This window comes from Stomoxys calcitrans, chromosome 2 (genome assembly GCF_963082655.1).
Source record: "Stomoxys calcitrans chromosome 2, idStoCalc2.1, whole genome shotgun sequence".
NCBI classification, from domain to species: Eukaryota; Metazoa; Arthropoda; class Insecta; order Diptera; family Muscidae; genus Stomoxys; species Stomoxys calcitrans.
In genome coordinates this window covers 194,523,186-194,544,340 of record NC_081553.1, presented here as the reverse complement: position 1 = coordinate 194,544,340, position 21,155 = coordinate 194,523,186, and the positions used below count along the sequence as shown (strand labels likewise).

General features: G+C 41.5%; 1 protein-coding gene across 1 annotated transcript in view; it reads right to left on the bottom strand.

Annotated features, from left to right (window-relative positions):
• The window catches only part of LOC106089009 (regulating synaptic membrane exocytosis protein 2), a 259,660-nt gene that overhangs the window by 181,633 nt on the left and 56,872 nt on the right, over window positions 1-21,155 (bottom strand). Inside the window, 2 exon segments of the mRNA XM_059361981.1 lie at window positions 12,747-12,951; window positions 18,827-20,779. Of these exon segments, the coding sequence (XP_059217964.1) occupies window positions 12,747-12,951; window positions 18,827-18,936 (315 nt within the window). The 5' untranslated portion in view covers window positions 18,937-20,779.

Sequence of the window (21,155 nt, the reverse complement as noted above, 5' to 3'; positions counted from 1 at the left end):
ACATTCGGAAGGAGAGGAATGTTGAACAAGCAAGAAAATTAAAATTTAACAAGTAAAAGTGTGCGCTATGTTCGGTCGTGCCGAACCTGGGGAACCCACCACCATGGATTCTGCTAATATACAAAATAAATTTAGTTGAAGGGTATAATTTCATTTTACATACCAAACTTCTATCCAACCAGCAAAAATTAAGGCCTATAGGAGACGAACAAGGATGATCGAAAACAGTTTACATGGCAGCTATATCAGGTTATAGCCTGAATCGGATCGTACTTGGCACAGTTGTTAGAAGTTGTAACAGAACACCACATGCAAAATTTCAGCCAAATCGAACAAAAATTGCGGCTCCCAGAGGCTCAAGGAATCAAATCAGGAGATCGGTTTATATGGGAGCTATATCAGGTTATAGACCGATTTTGACCGTACTTCGCACATTTGTTAAATGTCATAACAGAATACTACGGGCAAAATTTCAGTCATATCTGACAAAAATTGCTACCTATAAAGTCAAATCAGGAGATAGGTTTATATGGAAGCTATATCAGGTTATAGACCGATTAAGACAGTACTAGGCACAGTTCTTGAAAGTCACAACAGAACACCACGTGCAAAATTGCAACCAAATCGGACAAAAATTGCGGCTACCAGGGGCTCAAGAAGTCAAATCGGGAGATCGGTTTATATGGCAGCTATATCAAGTTATTGACCGATTCAGACGGTACTTCAACCAGTTATGGGAAGTATTAGCGGAACACTTCATGCAAAATTTCAGCCAAATTGCGGCTACCAGGGGCTCAAGAAGTCAAATCGGGAGATCGATTTATATGGCAGCTATATCAGGTTATTGACCGATTCGGACGGTACTTAGCACAGTTGTTGAAAGTCATAACAGAACAATACGTACAAAATTTCGACCAAATTGGTCAAAAATTGCGGCTTCCAGGGGCTCAAGGAGTCAAAGCGGGAGATTGGTTTATATGGGAGCTATATTTAAGCCTGAACCGATATGGCCCATTTGCAACTCCCAACGACCAAAATCAATAATGAGCCGCAGAGGGGCATTTTATCACCACTCTTATGGGTGACCACCATAAATGAACTATAGCGGATGCTGACTGAGGGGGTATTTGAACCCATCTGCTATGCAGACGATGTTATAATGCTTCTAAGGAGTAAGGATTCGAACGAGCTATGCAGAAGGGCCAAAAGGGTCTTGCATATGGCACATGACTGAGCTTGACCCAGGGGTCTTAAAGTTAACCCAGAGAAGACTGCAATATGCCTGTTCACGAGGAAGACGAAGGTGGGCGAATTTAATGCACCACGTTTCCTCAATAAAGCGATTTCCATATCTGACAAATTCATATGCTTAGGTGTGATCCTGGATAGGAAACTTAATTGGAAGTGTACAGCTAAGGCTCACAGATGTTGGGCACTATGTAGACGGACCGTAGGCTCAAAATGGGGCCTGAATTCTAGGATAGCCCACTGCCTCTACAGAAGTATGATTAGACCAATACTTACTTACGCCTCAGTAGTTTGGTGGACTGCTGTGGAGAAAAAGTGCAACATAAGGACCATACAATAGGTTCAGAGAACATGTTGTCTTGTCATAGGCGGAGCGTTGAGGACCAAGCCCACTAGACCACTGGAGCCTATTCTAGCTATCCGACCCATTGATATACAGATTAAATGTGAGGCAGCCACTACGGCTATGAGACTTACGGCGATGGGAGAATAGATTGATGATGCTTGCAGCTCATACCATCGCGATATAAACGAGGAGACAATAGAAAACCTGGAAGAAAGGAAGAGGTTTCCGAACGCATACCTTAGACGACACTTGAGTTCGAGTGCGAGGCACTGCTGCCAGAGGCACAGCCTTGGATTGACGGAACTCTAGTATTGCCATCTGGAAGATCAAGTTAGACGGATGGATCGAAGCTAGGGGACAGAGTGGGCCTGGGGGTTTACATTTAGAACCCAAGAACTGAGATCTGTTTTAGACTGCCTGACCATAATACGGTCCTGCAGGCGGAGATACGGGCGATCATGGAATTCATTAGGCAGTGTGGTGCTAACGCGAGGACGTCGAGTGTGAACATCTTTACGGACAGTAAAATGACCATAAGGGCAATAACAACCAGGTGGGTAGGGTCACAAATAGTCTTGCAGTGTAAGAAGAAGATTAACGCCTTCTCTGAGGATGGCACAATCGGCATCGTTTGGGTGCCGCACCATAACGGAGTAAGGGGGAATGACAGGGCAGACGATTTGACAGTGAATACCAGAGAACTGCCATCGATAAACTTGGTTAACCTGAAGCCTTTCGGGTCGATGCAGTCCGATTTAAGGGCGTGGGCGAAAAATGCATGAAAAACACTGTGGAACAGTGAAACAGGCAGTAGGACGGCGAAAATCCAATAGGATGATCCGGATCGTAAGAGGACGAGGTTATTAATGTGAGAAGTAAGAAGAAGGTCAGTATACCTTTTGGTGTCATAACGAAACACATAGGACTACGAGCTGACTTATGGAAAATTGGTGTGTAGGCCATTTGTGAAAGATGATGAGACGTTGAAGTATTTCCTTTGTCATTACCCGGTTTTCGCGTCTAACAGATACCGGCACATAGGTGGGGACACTATTCCAGACATGAATCGACTTAGGGGAGTGGCATGGAAAACAGTTAAGGATTTTATAAGTAGCACGGAATTCCTAATTTAGATTTTCTTTTTCGAGGTTACTTTTTTTTGTATTTAGAGCTCACAACAAGCCGATTACTGGTTTTGGTGTATGTCCATAGTGGCATGGGGCAGATTAATATATGCACCCTCTTTTAAACCTAATATAACCTAAGACATTTTCGACAAGATGATTACTGGCGAAGTTGTATGTCCATAGTGGCATGGGGGTGGCATTAACATACGCACCCTCTTTTTCAACCTAACCTAACCTATGTCACTCTCGAACCCCGGTAGACTGGACGACAGCATCTCAGTCGCTTTTGGCGAAGTAACTGTAAATGATCCGAAAAGATACACCAGGTTGTTCAACCGTCAATTTATTGTGCATCCCGACAGTGATAGGGATAGGAGGAGAGCTATTTGTCGTACCCGTTTTCAATGAGCCCATCACAATTTGACGTGGGCGAAGTTACAAATGTCATTCGTTTCGCCAAAACATCCAAGGCGTTGGGCCCCGACGCAATCTCTACATTGATGCTGAAGAATCGAATCTTCCTGGGGTTGAGTACCTTACAATTGCCCACAATCTGTCTTTGAACACTCTTATAGCAGCCGAAGTAAGGAAAAAGGACAAAGTGATCCCGTTACTGAAGCGTGGAAAGACCCACGAGTGGGGGGGGAAGGTGTACAGACCGATCTCCCTTTTCTCATCAGCAGTAATGACGCTTGAGGGGTTACTACTCCCGAGCTACGTTGGAGAATTTCCCTTTGCCGAGCATCAGCATGGATTCCGAAGACTGCAAAGCACAACAACTGCTTGCATGCCATCACCGCACATATTTGCTGTGGCTTCAATCAGCCCAGGCCATGTGAGAGGATGGTCCTCATGGCACTGGACCTATCGAAGGCATTCAGCCATGCCAAACTATTTCAGGACATCGCCAATATGTCCCTCCAGCCGGTATTCGAACGCTGGGTCGCGAATTGTCTGTGTGGTTGCCAGTCATTTGTAGAATTTTATGGATTAGATGTCGAATTACCGTAGAGTAAAACAGGGTGTTCCCCAAGGCGGGGTGATATCTGCAGCTCTGTTTTACCTCTACCCATCCTTCATTTCACCCTCCCCCAGGCGGCATAGAGATCGTATCATATGCGAACGATTGTACGATCATGGCATCAGGCCTCCCTCACCCATTGAAATCATCTGCCATAAGTTAAACGTCTACCTCATCGAGCTTGCCTCATATTTAGCTGCAAGAGATCTGAAGAAATATGCCACCATATCTGCAGCCACATTATTCACTAAAAATACGCGTGAGGTGAATACTAAGCTGAATGTGATAGTCGAAGGAGTAATGATTCCGACCATCAAGTGTCTCAACATACTTGGCATCAAATTTGAGAGCTCTTACACGTTCTCCCCACATGCCACAGCAGTTTGCGATAAAGTCAAACGTTGAAACAAGGTCCTCAAGTCACTTGGCGGCTGCACTTTGGGTGCCACGTGACTTGAAGACCTTGTTTCTACTTTTGACACTATCGCAAGTCAAGCCACTTGGAGGCACCATTTGGGGTGCCCCGGCACGGGATAGCTGCAACCACCACACAGGCTGGAACATTGAGTTCCGTTCTGTGTGGTGTTCATTGCTGTCACGAGAAGCTTAGCTGCGAGCTACCGGGCGCTTCCACAGGTTGCAGATAGTGGAATGCTCCATACAGAGAAGCTGCAACACCAGTCGCGGACAATCAGCGGAATAGAGCGGAGAGTCTTAATTAGAAGCCGGGCGGCACCAGCTCTTGCTTAAATACTGAGTGCCTATAATGCTCGATATGACTGGGCGAGTTATTGGCTCCTTTAATAACCAATGGGCACCATGTTCCCGCGGCGATCGGTCTTTTGGTTCGGAACGAGCTTGCTCACCCACAGGAAGCCTGAAGAGGATCGCCAAGCTCCTCCTGATGAGGATCGAAAATGTGGCTACAACAACAACAACTTTAGATGCTGACCAGGAAACCTTGTGGACCACGTACAAAGCAATTGGCCAGTGTGTGGTAAGTTATGCAGCGCCAGTGTGGTCTCGTCAAATTATGTGACACACGAACTGACATAGGCTGCCTCCTCGGTTCTCATGTGGACCACCTACACCAGGAGACGAAAATCTTACTCGTGCAAGACATAACTATTGGGTTGCCCAAAAAGTAATTGCGGATTTTTTAAAAGAAAGTAAATGCATTTTTAATAAAACTTAGAATGAACTTTAATCAAATAGATTTTTTTTACACTTTTTTTCTAAAGCAAGCTAAAAGTAACGGCTGATAACTGACAGAAGAAAGAATGCAATTACAGAGTCACAAGCTGTGAAAAAATTTGTCAACGCCGACTATATGAAAAATCCGCAATTACTTTTTGGGCAACCAATACATCTTCTTCAAGCAATACCTTCTGGGCTATTATCGCAGGGATCATACAAATCATCATCTTGTGGATAGGTATGCACCGCCCAGTAATCTCGAGGTAGATCTATATGATCTAGAGCATGAGGTTCAGCGCTACAAGAGAGAACCTTTAGGTCAAGCGGCATATAAAGCGTGTCTAGAAAACATTCATGCAGACATGGTAGCATATGCTTTAAATAGCTGCCGGGTGAATGTGGTCCTTACAGAACGTCCGCTTCCCATTGCAACTGAAGAAATTCACCTCCCCCGGCAAACCAGAGTAGTTCTGGCTCAATTATGATCCGGCAAAAGCAGCTGCCTCAACTTCTACAGAGCAGGGATTGATAGCGACGTACAGGATGTATGTGCCGATTGTAACCAGGGACCAAACGATATACTTCATCTATTTAACTGCCCAGCCGGACCCACTCGCCTCAGACCCAGATTCCTCTGGACGCAACCCATCTTAGTCGCAGAGTTCCTGGATCAAGATGCTCAACAGAATCAACCAGACGAAATAACACAAAAAACTGCTGCAATAACAACAACTGATGCAGACAATGGGAACAACAGCTGAAGAAGTGTCTGTGCAGCTAACTGCACTTAATTCCAAAGAGAGCAGAAAAGGGCCTTCATCTCCATATCAGCTACCTGTGCCAATGAGTTGCTGAAACCCTACATGCTCCTGATTGGAATGACGAACTCTAGGCAAAAATATCAGGACATTGTAAACTAAATGAGAAAATCAACTCTAAATGTTAATGGTCGTATATATAAACGCAGAGTTCCTCTAGGGTTTATCAATATTTTCCTTTCTCATGGTATTTTCCTTAAGCATTAACCCCCCTTCTGAACTATCCTACCACTTCAACTCGTTTCACAAAGAACTCCATCAATTTCTCTTTGACAATGTGGGCATAAAAACTATAAATTTCATTGTATCGTTTTGTGTTAAATCTGTGGCAATATGTCTTGCCATCGGGCTGCTTTAAGCCCTGCAAGAGATCTTTAAATTATTTCTCATTCACTTTGGTTATTGGCTTTTGTTCCTTCTTGTGCTCATCTCTGTAATGAGTTGTCCTTCGAAGGGACTTACATGTGTACTTTATTTTTGGCAACAGAAACAAAAAAAGAACCAAAAAACAAAACGAAGATGATGTGGCCTCCTTGATGATATAGTTGAGTATGTATGTGTGTGTTCTCAATGTGGTTGTTGTCTTTTTGGTTTTAAATAACCTTCAGCATATTGGTGTTGCTGCTGTTGTTCCAACTCTCAAACACACACAAACATAGAAACACAAGTATGTGTATATACACTATTTAATATATGAGTGTGAGTATCAGTAACTATGCCAGGATATGTTTGTTTGTGTCTGTTTGCGTATTTGAAAGAAATAAATAAGGCCAGTAAGGAATAAACAACAACAAAAACCACAATAGAGATAATTGAGTAGATAAAGTTACGCAGTTAGCAATTTTTACAAAATGGAATAAAAAGCGCAACACCGAAATGGGACAAGTGGGATGAAGCCAACTTTTGTATAGCCTACATCAGTGATGGGCACAAACACACTTTTGTCAATTATTCTTTTGATTTACCACAGACATTCGCAAATCCAGTCCTTTTGTGTTTCTTTGGCCGCCGACTAGGAAAGTAAGTTGTAAATATGTGTGAGTGCCCATCGCTGCCCTATATGATCTCGTTGTTTTCGAGGCAATAAGCCCATGACCCATGATCCTAGTTCTATTCACAGATGGCTCCTTGCACTCTAGCGAACATTGAAGTTACTTTACCACTTTGTTTCCACCTCTTGCCAAAGTCCCTGCTCGGGCGCCATTGTAATTAATGATTTTTTTCCCTCGGAGAATGTATTCATCACAGGAATTTAAAATTTCAGAGATAAAAAGAGAGAGGGGGAGAGAGAGGGCGCGGGAGAAAGAGAGAAATAATATCCGTCTAACTTTCAGAGCTAAAGAACTTGCATTAAAAGATCATATTAGGGACACCCATTAGGCGTTAAGATCTGCCAGAGGAACTTTATGCACTCTACCACAGCCGGATGATTTTTTGTTGAAATTTGTATACTCACCACCAAAAAATGGGGGAGGGGTATAATATTTCAGTCATTCCGTTTGAAATATTGATCTTCGAGCCCATTAAGTTCTCATGATCGTCTCGACATTCTGAGTCAATCTTGCCATGTCCGCCCGTCCGTCCTTTCGACCCTCCGTCTGCCGAAATCACAAAAGCGGTCGAACGCTTAAAGCTAGCAGCATGAAACTTTGCATAGATACTTCTTATTGATGCAGGTCGTTGTGGATTGCTGTTGGGCCATATTAGTTCAGATTTGGATATAACTCCCATATAAAGTGGTCTTTCGACCAGATTTCTTGAGCTTCTGGAAGCCGGACTGTAAATTTGCACGTAGTGTTCTGTAACGTCTTGCAACAATCGTGCCAAGTACGATTTGAATCGATGTATACTCAAAAATGGCTCCTATATAAACGGTTCTGCGGATTTGACTTCTTGAGCCCTTAAAAACCGATATTGTTATCCTAATGGGATGAAATTTGGCAAACTTTTATTCGGCCCGGCTGAATATTTTCGTTTCTACTTGCTTTTACTTAAATCCTATTGGAAATGGTTGTTGGAAGTAACAACAAAAGTCCAAAAACGAAATGTTATTTAACTCTAATAAGCACTGCACTTCGAACGCCAACTTGAATGTGGGTCAACGCCTACATGCGTGAGATGAACTCCAGCGATTTGGAGACATCCTCAATTTCGAAATCGATGCAGCAAGTGATAACATGTGAAGGATATGTGGGCAGCACGATGAGAAGTTGAAGCATTTCCTATGTAATTGCCCGGCTTTCGCGGCTAACAAATACCGGGACTTAGGTGGGAACACAATACCAGACATGAACCAACTAAGGGGCGTGGCAAGGAAACAATTAAGGATTTTATAAGTAGCAGGGAATTCCTTCCTTAGATTTTCTTTTTCGAGGTTACTTTTTGAGTATTTAGACCTCACAACAAACCGAGTACTGGCTTAGGTGTATGTCCCTAGTGGCATGGAGGGGATTAAAATCCGCGCCCTCTTTTCAAGCCTATAGGACTTAGCAGCTATGAGGTAGACTCTAGTGGGTGTGTTCCAGTAAGACAGAACAAACGTTGAGTGTTCATCAATAACTATTAGAACTGCACTCCCAAAGCCAACATAAACGACACTTTAGCCAGCTGCTTCATACGTTCGATGAATTACAATTTGTATGCCCCACAGATGGTCCTGAATGGTCCCCTGAGGAGAAAGTCCACGCAGAGATTACCATGATAGCTATTGCCAGCATGACAGAGTTGCCCTTAGTTCCGAAACACATTGCCGATGCGTCATGCTTAGAATGTTATTGCAAGAGTCATCGAAATAGCTCATTACGATGTTTGGTCTGATAGTTACAAACCCCAAACTCAGCTGAAGTTTTCCACTGCTCAATGTCCCTGCTCGGGCGCCACGCCACGCCTAAGAGTTTTGTTCGTTAGTTGGGCTAAGTTAAGCAAGCGGTGACCAAGAAGTAAAGTGAGAGAGAGAGAAAGGGAAAGAGAGAGAGAGGGAAAGAGAGGGAGGGAGGGAGAGAGAGAAAAGAAACTAACTACCTAGCGAACACAGATTGGGTGTACTTTGCAAGCGCAAATTTGCCCATGAACATTCCATTAAGGAACAGGGGCAAACTTCCTAGGGTGTACCTTACGCAGCTGAATTATTTTCTGCGGGACTCTGCGTTAGCATCCGAGACTCTATCAGAGCTAATTCAATCACTTTACCATCTCGAGCCCTTACTGATAGAAGTCATTAACTCATGACAACAGACAACCGCCTCCCGTCCCCGGAGCTCTTCCCGGGTCTTACCGTCTTGAACCCAAACATAGCAAAGTTGTTTATAAGTTCTTGTTTGTGGAGGCCTAAGCCGATGACAGCTAGCATCGTATTGGCAGACCCTTCTTAATAACCTTGCTCGGGCGCCACTGCTAACAATTTTCTCCGTTCGTTGTGTTACGGAACGCAGGCGAAAGCGTTTGCCAAAGCAATTTTAAATTTCGGAGATCAGGAAAACGACCTTAGAACCTAACCCACCAAGCAAACCAATGCATCGGGGGGTAGAAGGCTGTTTGGGTGAAACGTATAAAGCTGAGTTTCTTTCTGGGGGACACTGCGGTTGCACTTTGTCAACACTCGAGCTTAGCCTACAATTACAAGAGTCATCAGAATGGCTCATCAGACTGTTGTGCTCCCCGGCAATATACTGAGCGCAACTGCGTCGGAGCTTATGCCAGAGGTCCACCGTTTCGAGCACTTGCTGGTGGCAGTTATAAGCCCATGACAACTGCCATCTTATTTGCAAGTCCCGTTCCCCGAGCTTTCCTCCGGATCTCACAGGTTCGAAACCAAACACAGCAAAGTAGTCTATGAGTTCTAGTTTGCGGAGGCATAAGCCCAGAACGAAATCTTGAGTTTACTTTACCACTCTGTTCCAACCCCCACTGCTGAGAATTTCCTCAACTCGTTGGGTTAAGGAACGCAGGCGAAACTGGTTGCCCAAGCAATTTTTAATTTCGGAGAGAGAGAGAGAGAGAGAGAGCGAGTAAATAAAGTAAGTAAAGTCCTCATCACCGATTTTACGACCTGAAATTGCAGTGGCCAAAAAATAAACCCCTATCAGCAGCTTCTTCGGCCATCGTTGATAATCACCACGAAATCTTACCCACCAGGCAACATAATATATCAGGCCACGACCACGGAATGGGTACACCTTATTATTGGTGGCCAAAGCAGTTTTCAATTTCGGAGACCAAGAATAAACAGAGAGAGAGAGAGAGAGCGAGAAAGAGTAAAAAAAGGAACTAGCTTCTCCTCACCTCTAATTATACTATCAGCAGTTCGAAGTCATGTTTAATCAACCATCCTTGAAACACCAGACCGCAGCATCTTACCCACTAGGCAACATAATGTATCAGGCCTCCACCGCGGAATGGATGCACCATACACAGCTGAATTCTATTCTGGGATGCTGCGTAAGCATGTTTTCAATGCTTTGAGCTTATAAAAAGGCCATGGCAACCGCCATCTTATTTTGCAGGCCACGTCCCAGGGGCTCTCCGGGGATCCTACAGTCTCGAACCCAAACACAGCAAAGTATTTCAGTAGTTCTTGTTTGCGTTCGCATAAACCAATGACAACCGTTATCGTATTGGAAGATGGAGGCTTGTCCTATTAAAAAATCTTGAAGTTTTGTCTCGAACCCAAACCCAGCAAAGTCGTCTATGAGTTCTTGTTTACGAGGGCATAAACCCTGAACGAAATATTGAGTTGAATTTACCACTCTGATCCCACCCCTTCTCAACGTCCCTGCTCGGGCGCCACTGCTATGAATTTCCTCTGCTCGTTGGGTTACGGAATTTTCAAATCTCGGAGACCAAAAAATAAAGGCAGAGAGAGATGCCATGCCCGATTACTCGACCTGAGCTTGCAGTGGTCAATTGAAGACTCTATGAGTTCTTGTTTGCGGTGGCATAAGCCAATGACAACCGTCATCGCATTTTCAGATGGCGCCTTGCCCAGAACGAAATCTTGAGGTTACTTTGGCACTACTGGCTAGGGCGCCACGGTAGCTTTGATTTTTTTCGGGTCGCTATGACGATGACAGCGGAGAAGGAACACCTTACAGGAATTTAAAATCTCTGAGACAGAGAGAGAGAAAAAACCACCGTACGAGTTTAAACTTAACAAGCCAGTTGGTTTGTTTTGGCTTGCGGAAGCTGTAAACCCATGAAAACCGTGATCGTACTCATAGATATCGCCTTGCACATCGCCAAATCTGCAAATTGCTTTACAAATCTGTTCCAAACCCTACCCAATGTCCCTGCTCGGGCACCACTATAACGATGAGTTTTTTCCGTTCGCTGGGGCAAGGTACGTGTGTCAAGAATACGTCAAAGAAATTTTAGATTTCCGTAGAAGATAAAGGACAAACTGATGTCCAAGCTCATCCGTAGATCCTACCAACTCATCAATGGATCCTGCCAGCTCGAGTCTAAACTTTGCAAGCTATGAACATTCCACATAGGAACAGGGGCAAACTTCTCACCTATCAATGAGTGCAGTCCGATTTAAGTTTTAAGCTCAATGATAAGGGGCCTCTTTTCTTTAGCCGAGTCCGAACGGCGTGCCGCAGTGCGACATCTCTTTGGAGAGAAGTTTTACATGGCATAGAACCTCACAAATGTTGCCAGCATTAATTGGGGAAAGCCACCGCTGAACATTTTTTTCTGATGGTCTCGCCAGGATATGAACCCAGGCGTTCAGCGTCATAGGTGGACATGCTAACCTCTGCGCTGCGGTGACCTCCGGAAGCTATAAGCCCATGAAAACTGTCATCGTATTCATAGATATCGAATTGCAGTTTGCCAAATCTGCAAGTTGCTTTACCACTCTGTTCCATACCCTACCCAGTATCCCTGCGCGGGCGCTACCATAATGATGAGTTTTTTTGTTCGCTAGGGCAAGGTTCGCGGCATAAGTCTCGAGTCTTAGCTTACTCAGAGCTTTGATATTATATTAACAGTCTGTTCCAACTCCTTCAAAATGTTCCTGCTCGGGCGCCACTGTTACAAGTTTTAGCTGGGTTAAGGTATACGGGGAACAAAGTGGCAGAAAGAGGCTAACCGACGTCTGAGCTCATGTATGAATCTTTCCCTGTCGGGTTCAAACTCAGCAATTTAGTCGATAGATTTTTAATTGCAGAGGCTATATGTCCTGACAATCGTCATCGTTTTGATACATGGTGCCTTGTACCATATCAAACTTTAATGCTACTTTTACCACTCTGCTGGAGCGAAATTGTATTAATGAGGGGTATGGCACGCAGAGTGTTGGTATGGTACAAAGGGTTCATCACAGTGGGCGCTAACCACAACTGAAAATGATTCTGACATCCTCACTTGGATTCGGGCCCAGGCTTTCTGAGCCATTAGCGAATATGTTAATCTCTGCGACAATGTGGCTGTGTGTGAGAATCAAATCCTCGGCAGTTGAACGGGTGCGATATTTTATATACTTTGCAAACGGAATGACAAAATTAATATACCATCCATCCTCTAGTGGGGGACGGATGGTATATAATCAGCTAAAAAAGTTTCCCAGCAGTAGTGGCAGGCAACAACAAGCAAAGTACAAAACTGACAATCACAATGAGATGATTTGTGTAGTCTAGGAATAGGATCTTTGGCGTCAACTAAAGCATGTTCGCAGCCGCATGACAAAGCAATCGGCACTCGGCTTAAAGGCATTCCATTTTCATTTTACATATACACCACTTCACATAAGTATATGTGGTTACAGTCAATATATATTACAAAATAATCTCATCCAGGACTAAAAGGACTAGAAACTGATTTTGAATGTAAATATAAACTGCTACTTCTCTTCAAAAAACTTTCCAAAAATACGTATGTACGTGTAAAATCCAGTAGTCCACTTTTCCATTTTAGCTTTTCTTTTAATATTTTGCTCACATCCTTTGCTGAAACTTTTCTTTTATCATATTTTCCCCTATGCTCTGGCTTACCTTATTGCTCCGCAGTGTAACTTTGCCACCGCATCTCGCACAGCATCTTGTGTTGCAGTAATGACATATATGTCCAACGCCATCAGCAAACTTTGTCTTGAGGCATATGTGACACGTTGCCTCCAGTTCGATGCCGGCTTTTTTCTGCTGCTCTGAACGCTGTCGGATTTGCATTTCCAGTGACATGACCTCATCTTGTTTCCGTCTAAAAATAAACGTAAGAACATGACAAAATGTATTTTTAGAAAATACAAAAAAAATTTATATTGAAATTTTAGCATAAATTATGATGAATGCAGGGTGATGGGAAAGACGTCAAATCTCAAAAGTTTTTAAGTAAAAGTCTTTTACATCATCCAAAAACCACACTGTGGAACATTAATCAAATTTATCGAAAACTATAAGAAAAGCAGAATGGTTTATGAAAGACGGGGCGAAAATAAAAGGCACGTGTAACGTCATGTTGAAAGTTTACATCAAGAAGTAACCTGAAAAATGAGGGTTGCAAGGACTGCCTGTTGATAAACACTACAGTGATCAAATAAATTTCGGGACATTATTAAATTTCCATGAACATTCTATTAAGGAACATGGGATACTTCTCTCATATCAATGAGTGCAGTCCAATAAAAGATTAAGCTCTATGGTAAGGGGCCTCCTTTTTTATACCGAGCCCTAACGGCGTGCCGCATAGCGACACCACACGGCAGAAAACTTTTAACATGTAATCAGTATCACAAATGTAGACAGTATTAGTAAAGGGATAACCACCACTGAAAATTTGTCTGATGTTCTCTCCGGGATATGGTTCTTAAGATTGCGGGGAAACGGAAGTTACGGACCGGATACCCTAGACGATGATTAATGTTAAGTGCGAAACATAAATACCAAGAACAGTGTGCAGAAATCGATCGAAGGCACAAAAGCCACCTGTTATTGTTTGCTTGCAGATGTTTCAAAGCTAGTTAGAGATAGAGATTATACATAATTTTTTGTGAGTTTGAGCTTTCTATGGTCATTATAACATGGCCCTGTAGGCGGAGAACCAAGCGATTACAGAATGCATGCTAAGAGAAAACCTGCAATTATAATCGTAAAATAGGGCAACAAAGCCCTAGCTGTAAAGTCGCACACTTGTCTGAACTGCAAAAAACGCAATTTAACGGGCTACAGTGGGGTAAAGAAAAAACAATACAATATCCCTTGGGAATGGATACCTAACTACCTTTCCCTTGCGAAAGGGTACAAAAACTACTCCCTCCCTTGAGAATAGGTACGAAAACTAATCATTTCCTTGTAATTGGACAACAACAGTAGCTTTAGTACTGTTCTTGAGGGAGAGAGTAGTCAGGGACACAGTATTAAAACTACCCTTTCCCCTGGAAATGGAAACTAAAACTAAACTTTCCCTTGGAAATGGATACTAAAACTACACTTTCCCTTGAAAATGAGAACTAGAACTAACCCTTTCCCTGAAAATGGGTATAAATGCTATCCTTTCCCTTTTGAAAGGGTACTAACACCACCCTTTCACTTTACAAATGGTACTAAGACTACGCTTTTGCTTTGGAAAGTGTACTGAGACTACCTCTTCGCTTCGGAAGGGTACTAAGACTACCCTTTAGCTTTGGAAGGGTACTTAAACTGCCCTTTCGCTTTGGAAGGGTACTTAAACTACCCTTTCGATTTGGAAGGGTACTAAGACTACCCTTTCGCTTTGGCAGGGTACGAAGGTCAACCTTTCGCTTTGGAAGGGTACTAAGATAACCCTTTCCCTTTTGAAAGGGGTACTAAGACTACACTTTTCCTTTGGTAAGGGTACATAAACTACAATTCTCCTTTGAAAAATGTACTAAGTATACCCTTTCCCTTTGGGAAGGGTTCTAAGACTAGCCTTTCCCCTTGGGAACGGTACTATGAATAACATTTCCCTTTGGGAAGGGTACTAAGACTACCCTTTCCCCTTGGGAAGGGTACTAATACTACCTTTTCCTAATGGAAAGGGTATTAGGACTATCCCTTTTCCTTTGCAAAGGGTACAATGACTACCCTTTCTTTTGGAAATGGTACTTAATCTACCATTTCCCTTTGGAAAGGGTACTAAACCTACCCTTTCCCTTTGCAAAGGGTACTTAGACAACCACTTCCCTTCGGAAGGGATACTAAAACTAGCCTTTTCCTTTGGAAAGGGTGCTAATACTACCCATTCCCTTTCAAAAGGATACGAAGACTACCCTTTCCCAGTGAAAAGGGTATTAAGACTTTCCCTTTCCTTTGGAAAGGGTATTAAGACTTTCCCTTTCCTTTGGAAAGGGTACAATGAATACCCTTTCTCTTTGAAAAGGGTACTGAGACTACTCTTTCTCTTTGGAAAGGGTACTGAGACTAACCTTTCTCTTTGGAAAGGGTACTGAGACTACCCTTTCTCTTTGGAAAGAGTACTAAGACTACCCTTTCCCATTGGAAAGGTTACTAAGACTACCCTTTCCCTTTGGAAAGGGAACTAAAACTATCCTTTCCCTTTACAAATGGTACTAAGACTATCCTTTTGCTTTGGAAAGTGTACTCAGACTACCATTTTGCTTAGGAAAGTGTACTGAGACTACCCCTTCGCTTCGGAAGAGTACTAAGACCACCATTTCGCTAGTACTAAAACTACCCTTTCGCTTTGGAAGGGTACTTAAACTGCGTTTTCGCTTTAGAAGGGTACTTAAACTACCCTTTCGATTTGGAAGGGTACTAAGACTACCCCTTCCTTTTTGGCAGGGTACGAAGATCACCCTTTCGCTTTGGAAGGGTACTAAGATTACCATTTCCCTTTTGAAAGGGGTACTAAGACTACACTTTTCCTTTGAAAAGGGTACATAAACTACACTTCTACTTTAAAAAATGTACTAAGTATACCTTTTCCCTTTGGGAAGTGTTCTGAGACTACCCTTTCTCCTTGGGAACGGTACTATGAACACCCTTTCCTTTGGAAAGGGAAATAAGAACACCCCTTTCCTACGGAAAGAATAACAAGTAAAAAGACGTTAAGTTCGGCCGGGCCGAACTTTGGATACCCACCACCTCGGGTATATATGTAAACCACCTTTCGTACCGAATCTGGACCGATCTGGACCAAACTGACGAAGGATGTCGAAGGGCTTTTCGCAACTCACTGTCCTAAATTTCAGTTAAATCGGATCATTAATGTGGCTTTTATGGGCCTAAGATCCTAAATAGGAGGATCGGTCTATATGGCAGCTATATCCAAATCTGAACCGATCTGGGCCAAATTGACGAAGGATGTAGAAGGGCCTAAGACAACTCACTGTCTCAAATTTCAGTAAAATCGAATAATAAATGTGGCTTCTATGGGCCTAAGACCCTAAATCGGAGGATCGGTCTATATGGCAGCTATATCCAAATCTGAACCGATCTGGGCCAAATTGACGAAGGATGTAGAAGGGCCTAAGACAACTCACTGTCTCAAATTTCAGTAAAATCGGATAATAAATGTGGCTTCTATGGGCCTAAGACCCTAAATCGGAGGATCGGTCTATATGGCAGCTATATCCAAATCTGCACCGATCTGGGCCAAATTGACGAAGGATGTCGAAGAGCCTAACACAACTCCCTGTCACAAATTTCATCAAAATCGGATACTTAATGTGGCTTTTTTGGGCCTGAGACCCTAAATCAGAGGATCGGTCTATATGGCAGCTATATCCAAATCTGAACCGATCTGGGTCAAATTGACGAGGGATGTCGAGGGGCCCAACATAACTCACTGTCCCAAATTTCAGCAAAATCGCATAATAAATGTGGCTTTTATGGGCCTAAGACCCTAAATCGGATGATCGGTCTATATGGCAGCTATATCGAAATCTGGACCGATCTGGGCCAAATTGACGAAGGATGTCGAGGGGCCTAACGTAACTCACTGTCCCAAATTTCAGCAAAATCGGATAATAAATGTGGCTTTTATGGGCCTAAGACCCTAAATCGGCGGATCGGTCTATATGGGGGCTATATCAAGATATAGTCCGATATAGCCCATCTTCGAACTTAACCTGCTTATGGACAAAAAAATAATCTGTGCAAAGTTTCAGCTCAATATCTCTATTTTTGAAGACTGTAGCGTGATTTCAACAGACAGACGGACAGACGGACAGACGGACGGACATGTCTAGATCGTCTTAGATTTTCACGCTGATCAAGAATATATATACTTTATAGGGTCGGAAATGGATATTTCGATGTGTTGCAAACGGAATGACAAAATGAATATACCCCCATCCTTCGGTGGTGGGTATAAAAAGATTATCATTTCCCTTTGAAAGGGGTATTAAGACTACACTTGCTCTTTGGAAAGGGCACTAAGACTATCCTTTCCCTTTGAGAAGCGTACTAAGACTACCCTTTCTCTTTGGAAAGGATACTTAGACTACCCTCCTCTTAAGAAAGGGTATCAGGGATACCCCTTCTCTTTGAAAAAGGTGTCAAGGATACCCCATCTCTTTAAAAAGGATACTAAGACTACCCTTTCACTGTGGAAAGGATACTAAGACTACCCTTTCACTGTGGAAAGGATACTAAGACTACCCTTTCACTGTGGAAAGGGTACATAGGCTACCCTTTCCCTGTGCAAAGGGCACTCAGATTACCATTTCCCCTTGAAAAGGGTACTTAGGATTAGCCTTTCTCCATGAAAAGGGTACTAAGATTACCCTTTGCCTTTGAAAAGGGTACTAAGTCCACCCTTTTCCTTTGGGAAAGGCTACTAAGACAACCCTTTCTCATTTGGATGGGGTACTAAGACTACACCGTCTTGTTGGAAAGGGTATCCAGGACACCGTTACCCTTTGGAAAGGGTACGTGACAACCCTTCCCTTTGGAAAGGGTGTAAAGACTACCCTTCCCGTTGAAGAATGTATCAAGCCCACTATTTCTCTTTGGAAAGGATACTAGGACTTCCCTTTCCATGTGGAAAGTGTTTTAAGACTAACCTTTCCCCTTGTAAGTTATATTTAGTCTTTGGAAAGGGTACTAAGACTACCCTTTCTCTTCGGGAAGGGTACTAAGACTACCCTTTCTCTTCGGGAAGGGTACTAAGACTACCCTTTCCCTTCCGAAAGGGTATTCAGACCACCCTTTTCCTTTGTAAAGGGTACGAAGCAACCCTTTTCTGTTAAAGAGTACTAAGCCCACCGTTTCTCTGTGGAAAGTGTACTAAAACTACCCTTTCACGGTGGAAATGTTACTTAGACTAATCTTTCCTCTGGGAAAGCGTATTGAGACTACCCTTTTCCTTTCGAAAGGGTACTAAGACGACCCTTTCCTCGTGGAAAGGATAATAAGACAACCCTTTCCCATTGGAAAGGGAACTTAGACTACCCTTTCCCTTCAGAAAGCGTACTAACACTACCATTCCCATGTTGAAGGGTACCCATGTTCCCATCTTGAAGGGTACCCTACAACTACCACTTCCCTTTGGAAAGGGTTCCTAGACCAACCATTCCCTTTAAAAAGAGTACAAAGATTTCCCATTTCCCTTTTGGAAAGGATTAAACCTACCCTTTTCCCAGCGAATAGATACCAAAGCTATCTTTTCGCTTGGAAACGGGTACTAAAGCTGCCCTTTCCCTTAAGGAAGGGTCCTTGTTAATGTTTGAGAGAATGGGTACTTAAGATACCCTGTTCCATTATCCAACTGCATTTACCATTGACAAATGATACTAGAACAACCCTTTCCTTAAGAAATGGGTTCTCGAAAAACACTTTCCCTTGGGAAAGGCTACTAAATCTACCCTTTCCCTTGGGATTGGATACTAAACTTCCCTTGTTGTGTGAAATGGGTACTGATTTGTCGTTTTTCTATGGGATAGGTACTAAACTACCCATATCCTTGTTAATTTTCACGTTCATAGAAAATTAATCCATATTTTAGGTGTCAAACTGAATTAAGCCCAATTTTATAACCTTTATTTCCGTAATAAATCGAAGTTATAGAGTTTAATTTATGTTCTAGCTATTCAATAGTAATGGGCTGCCAATGAACTGACATAAAATTCTGTTTATTTATTCTTAATTCTTACCTCATAATCTCATTTTGCTGCTCCTCCTCTTGTTTCTGACGCCGCAGAACATTCTCGATCTGCAAACGTTCGTGGGGCGTCAGATGTGATAAATCGGGCATGTCATCCATTTTGGCCGCTAAAGAGGGTCTAGTCCAAATCAAGCTATACTTCTTATACTGCTCTGCTTAGCGAAATAGTTGCACTTAGTAGCTGTTGAAAGTGGGGTTGGTTTATGTTGGGGGGAGTGGGGGCCTGTGAAGTTGGTTCCTTTCGTGGTTAGTTGTTTGTTGTTTTTTTTTTTTTTTGGCGAATAAAGATGGACGATGCGTGGTGGTATGTTTATGGTGGTTGTATGTGTGTGTGTGTGTGTCTGTTAAAGTATGTATGTATTCCTTCAATCTACAGAACTACAGCTTTGCGTGATGAGCTCTTTTTTTCTACACCGTAGGGGGTATCCAATATTCAATTAAATAAATAGAAATATTAACTATAATACACTTGTTTTTATAGTAGTAGTTGTTGTTGTTGTTGCTGTTTTAGTTGATGTGGTTGTTACTGTTTCGGCTACTGTTACTGTTGCTGCTGCTGCTTCTGATGTGGTTATTATTGTTGTTATTACTGCTGCTATTATTATTATTAGTAGTAGTAGGCTTGTTATTGTTGTAAAGGACATTGTGTTTTGCTCTTTCCTAGCCGGATACTAATTATTTGTGTTTTTTTGTTTTGTTTTTTGCTTTTTTTCTTGTGGCTATTTAGTTAATTGTAAATATTTACGAAGTCTGGGGAAATCGGGGCGGTGTTGGTGGTTGTTAGAAGAGGATATATATTCAAATTACGTATATTTATGTTATTATTTATTACTATTATTATTATTTGTATTATTGTAATTATTTGTTATTAGTTGCGATTTTCACGGATTTTGCTAAGATCTCCTTTTCTTACCTATGTTGGCTTTTATTTTGTCAATAATAACTAGAATTTGTTATTTTAAAAAAATCTAAGTACTTTTCTTCGTTTGTTAAGGCTTAAAGCTTTTGAAAAATAAATTAAACGTTCTTTGGTTCTTAGCTAAGATGTCTTCCTTCGGTTTCGTTGATTAGTGTTTTTTTAGATTTTTATATAAAAAAAAACATTTTCTTTATTAATGTCCTGTTGTTATTATTATTTGTATGAGTTAAGTGCGTAGGTTTGTTGATTATATTTATGAAATCGTATATTTTTGGGTTTTTAGGGGTTATTATTTTTTTTTTAAATTTTTAATGGAAGATTTTATTTTAATTTTAATTTTTGTTTTTTTTTTTCATTAATTTTTTAATATTTCATATTAAATAATAAATAATATTATATTATTTAAAGCTTTTGTTTTGTTTATATTTAATTTATAAATTACAGTTTATGTATAGATTTTTCTATATATATATATATATATTATATATGTATATATTGTATGTTTAGGGGTTTCTTGTATGTCCAATATATTGAGTTGTATTTAAATATTTTAGGATTTTCTTGTGTTTTCTTTTTTGTTTTGGTTTAATTCGAATTCAGTTTAATCACAGACTAAATTTATGGAATTTTTCTTTTTTTCTTTTGTTTGTTATGTATGCTGCTATTATTATTAAAAAAATATTATCTTTATTATTTGTATGAGACTGATGTCGCTTAAATTTGGTTTAAAATTTTTAGTATTTTTTGTGTAATTTCTTTAAACATTTCGTTGAATTTGTTGGCTTGAATTTCAGAATATTTACAGAATTTCAATTTGTCATGTTTTTTTCTTTTGACTAAGTTGAAGTGGAGCAAACAATCTTTTTCAAGAATTCCAGATTAAAATTTGGACTATTGATTTTTAATTGGGGGTTTTCTGTTGGTTTTTCCTCTTTCCTTCCGGATTTTAAATAGCCGACTGTTGTTGTATTTGTAAAAACTTTGCCATTTATTGCATGTATGTATGGATGTGTAGCGGTGAATCTGCAAAGAATAACAAAAAAATAAAGACAATTATTTCATGTCACTGTATAAGGCATTTGGGGCGTATACGTGTTGGAAGTACGTTAATATCGTTCATACGCACCATGTACGCTGAACAGAAAATGGCATACTGAAAGATGAAATAAAGACCATAGATTTAAATCGATTGAGCTTGAAAAAGTGTTAAAGAGGGAAAATAAGCATTCAGCAGCATGTACTTATTGGGCGATCAAGGCTGAATGTTATTATTGCAAATTGCAAATAAAATGATTTATAAGTAAAAATTGAGAAAAAAAACTTAAGACCAGACATGAAAAAATACGATATGATATACAAAAATGATTTCGTGTTATATATTGCAGTTTTCATGAACTGG